The sequence below is a fragment of the Thermobia domestica genome, chromosome 2 (assembly GCF_964235325.1).
Source record: "Thermobia domestica chromosome 2, izTheDome1.hap1.1, whole genome shotgun sequence".
Taxonomy (NCBI): domain Eukaryota; kingdom Metazoa; phylum Arthropoda; class Insecta; order Zygentoma; family Lepismatidae; genus Thermobia; species Thermobia domestica.
In genome coordinates this window covers 119,841,676-119,856,859 of record NC_137455.1, presented here as the reverse complement: position 1 = coordinate 119,856,859, position 15,184 = coordinate 119,841,676, and the positions used below count along the sequence as shown (strand labels likewise).

Genomic DNA, 15,184 nt, shown 5'->3' with positions numbered 1-15,184 from the left:
TGACGTGTGAAAGCATATGCATTACTTGTAGTTAGTATACAAGCCTTGCTGCTACTAGAATTACAGCCTATCTCCTGAAATATTACTTTTCAATTTTTTGTCAGCAAGAAATTCAGCTTCATTAGTCTTGCCACACGCCAAGGTAGCATATAGTTGCAAACACTAGAGTACCTCATTACATATCTATATAAGGTGAGCATTTTTAATTGTATCTGGTTAGATATAATCTCTACGAAACAACTGAAAGCAATAGGGTATTATGAATTATTGATATTTATCATCGTAGTAGGCAAAACTTACTCATTGCTCTGCAAAAATGCATAAATTATAAACTACTTTATAAGTGAAACACTTCGCTACCAAGTAATTGGTAGCTTAAGAACATAATACGCTCATTTTACTTTATTTGTTCAGATTTTGTATTAAAAAAAAAAAAAAAAATCTGATATAATGGTTTTTCAAATTTGAGCTTAGAACTAATGAGTAATTCGGAGAATTCAGCAAGCTGCAAATATGAAAATAGAAATTGCACAGAAGACAACTAACCAGTAAACTAGGCATCTTTTATACATACTTCCGTACAATATAAATTATTGTATTTTTCTTGACTTATGAGGTCGTTGCAGGAAGCGAAGTATTTTGGATAAGATTTTACAGCGAAAGCTTTTGATGTTCAATTGTATACAGGCACTGGAGATGAGTGACTGGAAAAGAAAACTTAAATCGATATAATGCAAATTATTAAACAAACATTGCGTGCGTAGATTTTCTCAGGGTTCTTTCGTTTTCCTTCCACATCCGTCATTCCACCATTGTCATCCATCTCATCATCACCATCTCCCTTAAGCACTCGCTTCTGATATACAGAGAGGCAAATTTGTTAGGATCATTTAGTTCTGTTAAAATTATTGTCCATCTACTTGTGATGTACACTTCTACTCAGACCCCCCCCCCCAAAAAAAAAAAAAGATTTTGATCAAGCTTTTTTCAAAATGGAATATATATATATATTTACCGAAAAAAATATTCCCGCCAAATAATTAGGAATCAGACATCAGGTACAATTTACGAATTGAAGCCAACATGGAAAATGGTGAACTTCGAAGCCTCACCATTCAGCTGTGGAGACTGCTAGTTATAATTTTTGTTGTGAGATGTACACTCATGTCCAAAATGATTGTCGCATATCTATAACTGTCTTTTTGCAAGAATAATTTAATAATGATTTTGCAGGGTACTTTTAATACTGATACTATGTGTATAGTCGGGAAATGTATATTTGTGGTAAATTTCATAGGAAAATAATTATAAATACGAAAATTAGAATGAGTGAAACAAAATGTTGGTAAATGGACAAGAAAGTTTTATTTTCGTTTTATTGTTATTTACTGCTCTTTTGACATGAAATTTGCCACATACATGTCTTTGCCGATTATACACATACTAACATTGTAAGAAATACCGGGTAAATTCGTTGTCAAATTATATTCCTACAACAACATATTTATAGACATGCGACAATGTTTTTGGACATGAGTGTATATATGGATATGTTAAAACTATTCTATTATAGTGTGGTTTCTGCATACGTATTTCTTTTAAAATTAACAAATGAACGTCAGTTGATCCAAAAACTCGATCTTTGCGAAGTTCTTTCTCGCTTTTTCGATTCTGATTTTTAAAATTCTGGTCACACAGTTTGAAAGATCGAGTTACTCCTTTCTAAAACAATTGACTCGTTGTTGGCTTTTATATGAACAATACGCACACCAAAGCTCAAGCTTATTATCCCTCAGTGCTTGACGAAATAGTTACAACCTTTTGAAGTAAACGACTTTTTTTTCAAGTGTAATGACCCAATTGGCAACACTGGAAATAATACTGTGGCGATAATTGGATCGTGGCTGCAGCTTACATTCATTAAATATAGATTAATGATGTTTTTCTAAGTACCTTTTATTTATTTATTTTTTAATCAAAAAGATATTCTAACTTTGTAAAAATGATCCTTATCGTCCTCTCGTATTCTTAATCCGGAAGACCTGACATAGATCCTATAGGTGGAAATTGCGGAACGAAACATAGAATCTGCATTTTAAATCCACTTACTTAAATAATCATCTGAAATTGCTTCACTGATTTTATTTATTTATTTTTCACATTGGAGCAATCATTCGTTTGCTTAGTATATTCTTTGCTAATAGCATGTAATTGTGCAGATGCTCCAATACGTGTACCGATAACTCGCACCACATTATCGATAGTCACAAAACACTTACTGCCATTTTTTTATACTCCCGGAAATCTGTAGGGTTACCCTGTTGAAGGTCCGTGTGGAAGTATGAACAGAACTCCAACTTCACGTAATTCATGATTTATTGATATAAAAGTGCTTTCAAAACTAGAAACAAATTGGCAGCTCAAAAGCACGTGCAGATTTGTTTCGAAGAAGGGAATTACGTGACAGTTATTGCGGTCACTCAGCGAGGGTCGAATCATAAACGTCATTGTAGCAACAGTGGGTGGAGGGTTTCCTCGGCAACAGACCTTAACATTCCAATGTTGCCGCTACTAAACACGTGTTTTCAGAAGGAAAGAAGCTATTTTAGTCTTTCGTTTCTTCGTGCATGGGAGTGATAAAAACTAAAAATAAAATAAAATAACGCAGCTCTCCTCCTTTCTAACATGAGACAACAAACATATCCTTTCATTTATCCAAACAAAGCAATATTTGGAGATTTTCGTTAAGACTCAGACATTCCAGCCGATGACTCACCAGGATACATACGAAGTGGCACCAGCGTACCACGTGCTTGTCCAAACGTCAATTTGTTTCTAGTTTTGAAAACACTATAGTACTGCAACTTTCCACTGGTTATCGTATGTTCAAGTAACAAAAGTTCCCTTCACAAACTCCTTATACCTTTAATAGCAGACGTATAAAGTAAGAGGATCATAAAATAAGTTGATGGTAGATAAAAAAGTTCACCCTTTTCCGCTAGCCAAAGGTGACTTTGCTTAATACCAGTTACTGGTCGTACACAAGTTCCCATTCTTGTGATTTTTTGATTATCTATTTGAGTTTCTGGTAGCAAGACGAGAGTAATGCCTAAAGGACTTCTACACATGCATTCTTCTGCAGTTTTAATACAGTGCATTTGTTTTTGCGAAAGGTTATACCACGTTGTTCATAATCAGGGGTCCTTGCCATGACCGGTTTCACGGGAAATCTGTTACTTTATCGTACATCTGAAAGTAATTTTTAAAATGGGAAGCAGCACAATCAGAAATCACTGATACTGTTTGTTGAGTTGAGTTTAACGTCCCGTTCAGCAGCGAGGCTATATGAGACATGGACCTACTGATTAATGTGGAATCCGAACCAGATGAGCTCCCGCCGGGAATCGAACCCGGGTCTCCCACGCCAAAGGCGCGGACGCATGGTATTGTTTGTGAAATCGTAGATACTTGCCGTTTCTCATTTTGTTTATGGTGCCTTCCATTTCAACTCAGACAAATAATAATAATAATAAAATAAATAAAATTGTACCATCACCATCTCAGATATTGTTGAAACTTTTTAATAGCAACTAGACACGTTTTTAAGAGACCCATATTTTTTGTTTTGTCGAAAAAAATTTTCTCGCCAAGTAATGGACCATCAAAGACGGGGAGTACAATTTATGAATTATAGAAGACATGGAAAATGGTCAACTTCGAAGCCTCACCATTCGGCTATGGAGACAGGTAGAGTTATAATTCTTGTTGTGATATGTACATAAATAAACTATATTTTATTATAGTTTGGTTTGCGCATGCGTATCTTTTTGTACATAAATTAACAAATAAACGTCAGTTTATCTGAAAAGTTGAAGTTTGCGAATTTTTTTCGAGCACTCCCGGTTCGAATTTTAAAATTCTGTTTTCACGGTTGGTAAGTCCTAATTACCCACTTTCCGAAAAAAAAAAAATTGTAACTTCTGTGTGCAACTGTTTTGTCGCAAAAAAAAATTCGAGAAATTGTAAAATTTTCAAAAATCGCCATTTTCTCGAAATGGCCCTCTTTTAAAATTCTGAAATTTTGTCAGATGGTTCAACTTTACGTGAATAATAAACACACCAAATACCATTCTCGACCAATGCTTCATGGACTAACTGCAGCCTTTAGAAGTTAGCGAAGTTTCGTTAACTTTGATGTCACAGTTAGCAACACTTAAACAATAAAAGTGCAATAATTTGATGATGATTGTGGTTCACATTCATTAAATGAAGAATAAAAGGTTTTCTTGACTGTTTTTTTTATTATTGATCAAAAAGGCTCTATGAAATAGTAAAATGAGCCTCTCTTTTTCTTTCTTTCTTTTTTTTTTTTTTTTAACCGAAGTAATCTGAAAATGGAAATTATTACGATTATGAAACACACAAATTTCAAGTTGACTTACTTAAAATGGTCTTCGGAAACAAAATTTCGCTTATGTTTTTTTTTTTACATGGACCAATCATTTCTTCTTCGCTAATAGCATGTAACCGTGCAGATGCTCCAATAGGTGTTGGTTCACTCACAACTCGTCCAGGGGTGGATCAAGGGGACGTCCCCTCCCAGAAGAAGAAACTGGAAATAAATAAAACAGAGTTGGAAAAAAACATGGTTTTTATTGAAAAAACAAAAAAAGTTTTTTTTTTTTGTTTAAACCTTTTTTTTTATTTGTTTAAACCAGCTTTTTTTGGTTTAAATAATTTGCTCTATGTGTTTATATCACATATGGACAGAAATAAGTTTGTTTCGCCTTGGTGTTATTATACAACAACCGGGTTATGCTGGAAGGAGTTACATAAGCTTAAAGCGAAATCCAAACCGCTTCTTGGCTTACATCCGAGAGAAATTGTCCTCCATCTGAACTCGAAACCAGGATTAACTGGCGATACGTCTGCCGACTCACTCATGAAGAACTTCTGATAAAAATACGTTATACTCATCTTTACATACTTGTTAATATAATTAAGAGTCATTTCAGAAGGACAAAAAGATAAACAGTTGCACAAGTAAAACCATTATACAGAATTACATATGGACAATTTCAAAATACTGCAGAGTACAGAATAACTAATTTAGTCCAAGTTAGTTTACTACGACTCTTATTAGTCCAAGTTAAAGAAATAAACGACTTAATTTGCATATCAGTAAAAAAAAAAGTCCACTTTGGTTCTGACCGATTTATACATAAATGGATGCTAAAGATACTTCTGATTAAATGCCTGTCGTGGTGCTCCCCCCCCCCCCAAAGTACGGCACTTCCATGTATTTTAACAACAGTAAGCATTATCAAAACGAAACAATATTTAGAAAAAATTTCTTTGATTGCAATTGCATAACAGTAATAACAATAAAAAAAACACAAAATAAACATTCGTAAACTTATAAAAAGAACAAAAGTTGCTTTTGTAGCATAATCTCTTTGAGTACTGAATGGGAAATTTAGGTCTGAATATAATACGAATAATATACGGGAGTGAAACGTGATAACCCACAAATGTGTGTTCATCAAGATTTTACGAACACTTACACTTTTACGAACATTTTTCGTTTTTGGTTTAAACAACCAACCCTGAAATAAAACCCATCCCAGAGTTCGTAGCTCTTAAAAGTAGCTCTAAGTGGCAGATTACCCCCCAGAAGTCCGTCTTGGATCCACCCCTGGATAGCACATTGTCGATAGTCACAAAACACTTATTTTCACTTCTCTTATGCTCTTCTGGAAATCTGTACCCTGCTGAAGGTTCATGTGGAAGCATAAACAGCACTTCAACTTCACGTAATTCATGATTTATTTATAATATTTCTGCTACGCACCACTGGTTATCATACATATATGTATGTAAGTTCCTTTTTGCAGTTCTTAAATCTACACTTTGAATTGCAGAAGCTCGATTTTGGGGGAAATATGAAGTTAGTTCCTGTTACTGCGATAAAAACTTCGCCATTTTCCGAAAGCCAAAGATGACTTCGTTGAATACCAGTTACCGGTCGCATACTTTCTTTCTTTTTTTTTCTTTTTTTTTTTCATCTTTCTTTCGGAAGTCGTCGAATTTAGTTCCAGACAACAAAACGAGAGTAATACCCGGAGTTTGTACTTGCACTATACTCACGAATTCTTCTGCGGTTTTAATACTGTGTATCTGTTTTTGCCTAAGTTTATGCCGCGTTGCCACATTCTTTACACCTCTCCCCCTCCCCAATACCGTCGCAGAGATTCTTACATGGCCGGTTTCACTGCAAAACCACTGCTTTATCGGACCTGTCTGCGTCTCGAACATCTGAAAGCGATTTTTAAAGTGGGATGCAGCACCATCAGAAATTACTGACACGGTTTGGGAAATTGTAGACACTTATTTGCACGTACTCAAACCTTTTTCTATAAAATATATTTTCTCTTTTCTTCGAGTATTTTTAGAATCTTGTCTATTGCTATGAGTACATGAGCCGAATCGTGTTTTATCGTCGTTTATTACAACAAAACTGTCAGTTATTTCATATTCGGGTGATAACTCTGAATTTTACTTTGCAGAATAACAGTCCAGTTTTCAACGAAGTCCACCTGAAGTAAAATAGAATTTGTATATTGAAATTTTATACGATGCTTTTCGGTAACAATTAATTCTCTTTGGATTTTCTTGATGTAGTCATGAATTACAATTCTTACAGTTAAACCAGCAATGTACGATACGAAAACAGAAAGTAACACAGTTTTTTAACGTGATCATTGTTTTCCCATAAGTAACACTTTCATTTTCATCAGGATCAATAATTAAAGACTTCACACTTATTCCTTCCACTCCAGGACATTCGCCTGAAGAAGACAGCTGTCATTTTCTACGGATCGTACTACTAAAGGAAATAGGTCACTCATGTCAGCTTCAATACAGGCTGCACCTCTGATTTGTAGCAACTCAGTAGCAGCTAACTTACAATTTGCACAATACACACACACACTTCCCTCGCAGGTTGCGGACTGACCCACTTTAGTCGAATACTATAAGATTCCGAGTGACCCATTCTTATGCTGGGGTTGTTTTGTTTAAAAATCAGTAAATTTCTTTGGAACGCGTAAGAAAACGTTTCGATTTTTTAAAACTTTTTGTCCTTTTTCGATCGCTGTAATGATATCGCACTTAATTGAGACTTTGTCTGGAGCATTCCAAATCATCACTGAGGTAATAGTTCAGGCTTTTTATAGATCATCAGAATTTATTGGATGGCCATTTCAAATAAACTTAAAATTTGTGTGTTTCGTAATCGTAATTTCCACCTCAGATTACTCCGGTTTATAAAAACGGAGGATTAGGGGGAGGCTCATTTTACTATTTCAGAGAGCGTTTTTGATCAAAATAATAAAAAAAACAGTCAAGAAAACCTTTTATTCTTCATTTAATGAATGTGAACCACAAACATCATCAAATTGTTGCACTCTTATTGTTTCCAGTGTTGCCAACTGTGACATCAAAGTTAACGAAACTTCGCTAACTTCTAAAGGTTGCAGTTAATTCATGAAGTATTGGTCGAGAATGGTATTTGGTGTGTTTATTATTCATGTAAAGTTGAACCATCTGACAAAATTTCAGAATTTTAAAAGAGGGTATTTTCGAAAAAATGGCTATTTTTGAAAATTTTACAATTTCTCGATTTTTTGCGACAAAACGGTTGCACACAGAAGCGATACAAATTTTTTTTCGGAAAGCGGGTAATTAGGACTTACCAACCGTGAAAACAGAATTTTAAAATTCGAACCGGAAGTGCTCGAAAAAAATTCGCAAACTTTGACTTTTCAGATAAACTGACGTTCATTTGTTAATTTATGTACAAAAAGATACGCATGCGCAAACCAAACTATAATGAAATATAGTTTATTTATATCCCTATGTACATACCACAACAAGAAATATAACTCTACCGGTCTCCATAGCTGAATGGTGGGGCTCCGAAGTTGACCATTTTCCATGTCTTCTACAATTCATAAATTGTACTCCCCGTCTTTGATGGCCCATTACTTGGCGGGAAATTTTTTTTCGACAAAACAAAAAATATGGGTCTCTTAAAAACACATCTAGTTGCTATAGAAAAAGTTTCAACAATATCTGAGATGGTGATGGTACATGCTCTGCCTGAATTGAAATGGAAGGCACCTTATGGCTATGAGCGCATACGACGAATCGTGTGTTTTTAATCGCTTATTGAAAATGCCTGTTGTTTCATAATAGTACACTACTGCTGTGAAGATGGAGGTTTGCTCATTTTTTCAGTGATAACTCACTGTACAGAATAACCGTCCAGTTTTTAGCGAAGGCTACATACAGGAAAATAGAATCTGTATCTTGATTTTACACAACGCTTTTCGGTAGCAATTAACTCGCTTTAAATATTTTGAATGTAGTTATGAGTTACTATTCTTACAGTTAAGTTTGTAGCTTGCGATACGAAAACAGAAATTGGCACCGTTTTTGTAGTTGATCACTGTTTTTCCATGTGACATCATCTTTCATTTTCATCAGGATCGGTATTCAAAGATTCATAACTTATTTACTGTTTGCACTGATTAAAAAATGTTTCGAATAAAATTTACGTATTTTCCCCAAGAATCCAAATCTGCGATTTAATAAATAAATAAAAAAAAAGAGAAAGAAAAAAGTCATTTGAGTTTTTAAAGTTGCCACACCCACCTCACCTCAAGGGAACGAGGGGGCTAATTTTATCAGTGGTGAATTTCCTTCTTCAGAATATGAACAGTTTTTTCGTCTGATATTTTTTCTCCAGGTACTTTGCAGTCTCAAGTATTAAAAAAAAAAAAAAAAAAAAAAACTCTGTATATAAGGATTTTTAGAGCCTGTAATTCTTTCATCAGTGCAAACCACAAAATGAAATCCATTGTTTCTATTCAGAACTAGTAGAAATATCTAGGGCTAAATAAAATTTCAAGATTTTTGCTGCTTTCCGTTTTGAGAAATTTGACCGTGAAACTTAGGGGGGGGGGGGGATTGACTTTATGAGCCAAAATTTGGTATGAAGGGCTCCAGCTGTATTTCACCATTTCTGAAAACTTTCTAGCCGTAGTTCTCGTACAGAAAATTTCTTTAGTTTCAAGTATTTTTGATTTTACAGGCTCTCGAAATTGGGAGATGTTATACTTTTTGATTGCTGCTTTCGGGATCTTGAAAATCCCTTTTACCAAAACATTATCCTGCTTTATTGAAAGACCAATATTTCTGCTTTAAGGTAGTACAACAGCAACTTTCTATCTTTCGTAGTAACCGCGCAGCAGCTTGTTCTGTACGTCACTGCAAACCTTTATTTTCAATGAGTGTAAATCCAAGATGGCAGTCCAGATAGAAAACAATCTGATAATTTTGCTCAACGCGTCATTAGTAAGGTAGACTTTGGTGAAAATGTAAAAAAATTCTTGATGGTCGAGTACCATTATATTTAACATGTGTGATTTAACATGGAATGTCCTTGTAAGACTTCGCATGGAATGTCTTTGTTAACAATTATATTTAATAGATAATCTAACGAAATTTGGCCATATTTTACGATGTGTGCCAAATTATACAAATAATGTATAACTAAAGGACTAGATTCCTGTTCCGTTCTTTCTTCCTGAATTTAATGCCTGTACTTCTTCATGGTACTGAATACGTCAGTATTACACATGAATTCAACATTAGGTGTTCTATTTTACATAAACGTTACTTTATAGTGTTTGTGGCCTTTTATGCTGATTAACATTATCTGTATCTGGATGTTCCTGTTTCATAATGTCCCTTTGCTGATTAAGTAATAGCAGCATTAGTAAGTTGAGCTTGTGAAGGTTTTCACTAGAATCAGGGAGCTATACTCAATAAACGTCATGCGTTTGAACGTGATGCGAGTCAATTATTATATTTTTTCAAATTATTTACTATAGTTGTCGCATAAGACGGCGTCTTCGATAATAATCTCCTGTTCTGATAAGATATTCCTTTATTTGTTTGCATATCGCAACTCGTTATTGGAGGGATTATGCCGTTTGACAATTCAAATCAGTCAATTTTTTCTTGAGTCCGTTAATATACTGCAGTATCAAAACGTGAGGCTAATCATATGTTCACGGTACACTTTTATTCCATAGTACGGATGGGATCAAACCAGGCGTACTGGACATTCGACTCTGACTGGATGGCTAAAATTGCGTCTTGGATTAAATAAAAATTATTTCTCCATAATACTTGTTGTTGAAACATGATTGGTTAAGCATGTACTTCCTGTTAAGAGATAGCAATAAGTTCATGACCATATGCGCGTGTGGTGCACAACTTCTTTATCTAAAAGGGTATCATTTATCCTATTTGCAATTTTAACTTCACAATAGTGATTTTTCTTTTAATATACTACGTAAACATTCACTTTTGTTTAAATTTCATTGATTCAATTTCACAATACATTCATTTTAAAGTCAACAACATCAGTATCAGAAGTCCATCCGAATCTCTCAACAGCCCTTTCCTTACGGGAAAATTTTTAGCATCTTTATAAATCCCCATCAAACTTTAACCGCAAACAAAAGAAATACGCACTCGCGTATGGAATTGACGCATCTGTACGACTCATGTAACCCATAAAATTTTAGCGAGCCGTCCCCGACCGAAGAAATAAAATGCAACACAAAAGTATATAATTATTAGTGATTGCAGTTGGTACCAGCACAACCCGCACAGTCGTGCGGGTACGTCGCGAAAGGGATAGTTACCTGTTCACATGTCCATGGAGAGATGTTGATTGGTTGGATTTGGGTTTAGCCTCCCTTTTAGCAGCGAGACTATGAGACTTAGACCTACAGTTTAACATGGAGTCCGAACCACTGTAATGCGTTCAAATGGCAAGTCTCTCCCACCGGGAATCGAACCCGGAACATCGTGCACCAAAGTTCCGTGCACGCTAGCCATGGGAAAATCATAGGTTGTATGCTTACCTCTATCTGATGTACGCATATTTTGATATTCGTTTAACATCCCATTTTGCCATTATTACTTCTACGGTCAAATTATTTGTTGTCGATCGAAAATTCAAATGCTTGCAAATAAATTGTGTGTTAGACAACTTACACCCGAGTGAAGTGCATCCACTATTTCCTTCACTAGCGCCAGAGTGAAAAACAGATTACTTTCTCCTGTTCTCTGTTTTCAGTAGGAAGGCTCTAAAATATCTGAACGGGCGATGTTGTGAGTTTATCTTAATCGTATTGGATAATATCTTGAACACTAAGAGGTACTGACGTATTCTTACTACTATTAGCTACAGGTGAATGTGCATCATGAAGCGTTAGTTTTAAATGCCAGATAAATGTACAATTTCTAGCGCATATCCACGCAGTTACAGTATATTTTGTAAGAAAAGTAGTTAGGATTCTTTCGCCATTGGTACGATAATAGTTGCTCAGGATTCGTTCGTTATTGGTGAGATACTTTTTCTGTGATACAGTGAACTTGAGGGTATTATGGGACTCAAGAAATCAGAAAGGAGGTTATGAAAGTCAAGGAATACACAAGTTTAGTTTTTCGGTTAAAACAGGTCGCATAAGTTTAAATTCTAGTGAGTTAATTAGATTCGGAAGAAAATGTCAAATTAAATTCTCTTAATTTGAAAAAGGAAAAAAAAAAAGTTAAAAGAGAAACTAGAGATGAAAATGAAAATGAACTTTGGTAACTCTTGTTCTCTTCATAAGATACGATTGATACAAAAGTGTGCATAGCAAGGCTGAAAGGCATATTAATAATTTTATGAAGTTTGTATTGTTTTCTCGAAGTTATTTCTTTTAGATATGCAAATTTTATGCATTTCACAGTCTTTCGAATTTCTCTTTTTAAAAAAATGTGCTGTGTTCGGTAGATAGAAAATTGAAACGTTGAGCTATTTAGGATGTTAACTTTCTCGATGTAATACGTATAATCATATGAAAACAAACTCCGACACAAACTACGGGGTTTTCTAGTAGACTGTTCTCATGCGACGGAAATTTATTACTACAAGCCAAAGCATTAGGATTGGAACATTTTGTGACCAGTCTTTAATCCAACAATCGTGTTCCTTAACGTTTCTGTTTGGATGTAGTTCAAATGTAAGCTACACTCTCGTCCTGTGTTAAATCCAAAGAGGTTACTTCAGTAACTATTTTATCTACAAACATACTTGTTTCCTTTTAAAATATGTTAGTCTCAATATCGGAATAGCAATTTTAAGTTTGCTTAGATTATTGGAATATGTTTAATTTCTGTCATATAGATCTAAAATTGATTTTTTTTTTCTTTCTTCTAAAACGGTCATGTGAAGTTTTGACAGATATGAAGTGAACAACACTATTGTTTGCTACGCGTAGATACACATTTTGGAAGATAACTGCACCAGTCAGACTATTGACGACGCTTGATATATTAGTAATAAATAGACGTTTTTGGATAAACTATAGCGTGTAGTATTTTGTAAACGATAGCGTTTTTTTATTATTATTATTATCTTTCTCATTTTTCTCAAAACTTTGTATTTCTGACATGTGTTGCTATAGAAAAAAAAAAGAGATTCGTAAGAAAAAAAATTGATGGGTGAATGTGCATTTTTCGTTTTTGAAATACAGAATATGAAATTGAGTACTCGGGCGAAGACATAGTTACGATTTTTTTTTTTAAATCTGGTAGACACCCTGAATTGAGTTAAACTTCGATTGAGAGATCGCATTTATCATAATTACCGTTGCAATTTGAAAGAGTTGCTATATTGTTAAAATACTATTTCTAAAATCGTTGTTTGTTTTCCTTTATGAAATGAGTAGAGGCACGAGTTTTCGCAATGCGCGATAAAACGAAATGTGTCTGAATTAAGTAATTTTCAATTTTTTGACGTTTTGTGATATTCTTTGTGCATTTTCATTGGTTTCCGTTGAGTGATAAAATGCGAAATGGGCAGTTTTGTGCAAAATTTCTAACTACGCGAAATAACGCGAAGTTTTAAAAATACATTTCTTTAATTTAAAAACGCCAGTTTTCCGCTGACAGAATGGTAGAACATGGCATGAACGGTGCATTTTGGATGATTCGGACACGGCTATAGAGAACATGTTGCGCATTAGCATGTCAGTTGTGAGAGTGTTTTCAAGTGTTTACATATGATAAGTGACAAATGTACAACAATGAAGAAGGAAAATATGGAAACATGTAATATGCTTATGTTTAATGCTTAAATGTAACTTCTTCGTATGTTTTTTCAGAAGACAGCAAAACAAGTTTAGTTACTGATTTTCCTTCAGTTTATTTTAAAAAATATAATTTTCTATAAGTAAAATTTACAATGTCAAGTGAAATATTCAGTGTGTTTTGTTTTTAGGTACTTAATGGTTTATTTCTGTAGTGATCTATGAATAAAAGGAACAATTATAAAAATGTCAGGGGATATCTTTTCCACAAGAGCTACGAAATGCGAAATATGAAAAACGAAACGCGAATTTTTCAAATTCTTAGTGCGAAAAACTCGTGCCCCTAGAAATGAGTAAATGTCTTTGAAAGACCATAATGGGGATTATTTTAATGAAGTTTTGATTTAAGATAAATTCTGTCAGCATGGGCAATATATCTTATTTATTTTTAAAGTAAACTTGAACATGCATTGTTGAAAGTAATAGTATGTATCGTTTTAAGGCTTCATGAAGAAATAGAAGACTTCTATACATATATGATGCCACGGCCTGAAGAACATCAACTACGGCTTGACGTGGTTCGTCGCATTGAAAAGGTGACTTTGGATCTTTGGCCAGAGGCAAAAGTAGAGATCTTCGGAAGTTTTCGAACTGGACTCTATCTTCCTACCAGGTAAATAAAATCAGGATCAGGTTTGCTGGTTTGTTTGCGCTGAGGGATTATATAATTACTATTGGTTTAACATAAAGATTATTCTTAAGTAATGGGGACTTGTCAGGAACAGCATTTTTTATTATTATCTTTTGTATTTTCACAATATTTTGTAAAATATGAAATTGCACTGTAAAATTAAATGAATCAACCATAATACTTTTCTCAGTTCCAATACCATGTAGATACTGAAGTAGCTGTTTGGTAATTAAAATACCCAATTTGGAGGAAATTCATTTAACAAGTTCTTGATACTTATGCTTGTCACTAGAACAGTTGAAAAAACTATGACAGACACACGAAAAAAGCGAAGTACTAAGAGTATTAAGTAGTGTTTGAACTTTATTTTAGGAAAAAGTGTTATATCTCAGCAGCGATACAAAAGTCTGTATTTCAGATAGGACACACTAATTAACCAAGTTGTTTCATAACCATCTTCTCTGATGGTCCGGATGGTTGATGCTAGTAAGCTTACCCTTTACCCTTTTTGTTCTGAAAAGAAATATCTAACATTTAGTGTGTGTGTAATAAAAATAAATAAATAATATATATATATATATATATATATATATATATATATATATATATATATATATATATATATATATATACTCCCTTTTCTTTCTAACACTTTTGCCTTTGTCGTGACGATAAGCGCAGGTTAGCACTTAAAATATATATTGTGTGACTGTGATAGCGAATGATTGGAAATCAGTTGGGTCAAGTTTTCTTATTCCTTCGGATTTTAAAATAACTGAGTTAATATTTTGTATATTTTAATATACAAAACAGATCTTTAATGTGCTCAAGAGCTATCAACTAATCATCTCAAATAGTTGATATGTAGAAGCTTATTGAAGGTTAAAGATTACAATACAATTCAAAAGAATGTAGAAAAATTACAAAACAGAAGAAAGCGCAGTTAATGGGTACACGCGTCGTCTTTTCTAACGTTCACAGGTATAGACTAGAATTCAGATCACTCGTTCTGTCTTCAACTATTTCCTTTATAACATATTTCAAAACAGGGTTCCTACTGGTCAGGGAAATTTTATAAAATATATTTTTTCTAACATTAATTGTACACCAATTTCAGCCTAGCCAACCATTAATGATCACAGCATGGAACATTGCTCACATTTTTATAGATGGTAAGTGCATTGTATTTATGAACAGTTGATTATTATTTGTTTCTGTGGAATAAATGTTCTCATATATAAATATTCACCGTTATTTATTGCTTATTTGTATGTCAACG

The 15,184-nt window shown here is 34.0% G+C and overlaps 1 protein-coding gene across 1 annotated transcript in view; it reads left to right on the top strand.

The window, feature by feature from the left end:
* The window catches only part of LOC145675119 (uncharacterized), an 82,382-nt gene that overhangs the window by 16,911 nt on the left and 50,287 nt on the right, over positions 1-15,184 (top strand). Inside the window, exon 2 of the mRNA XM_081745490.1 lies at positions 13,717-13,887. Within this exon, the coding sequence (XP_081601616.1) occupies positions 13,717-13,887 (171 nt within the window). The remainder of the gene's footprint in view (positions 1-13,716; positions 13,888-15,184) is intronic.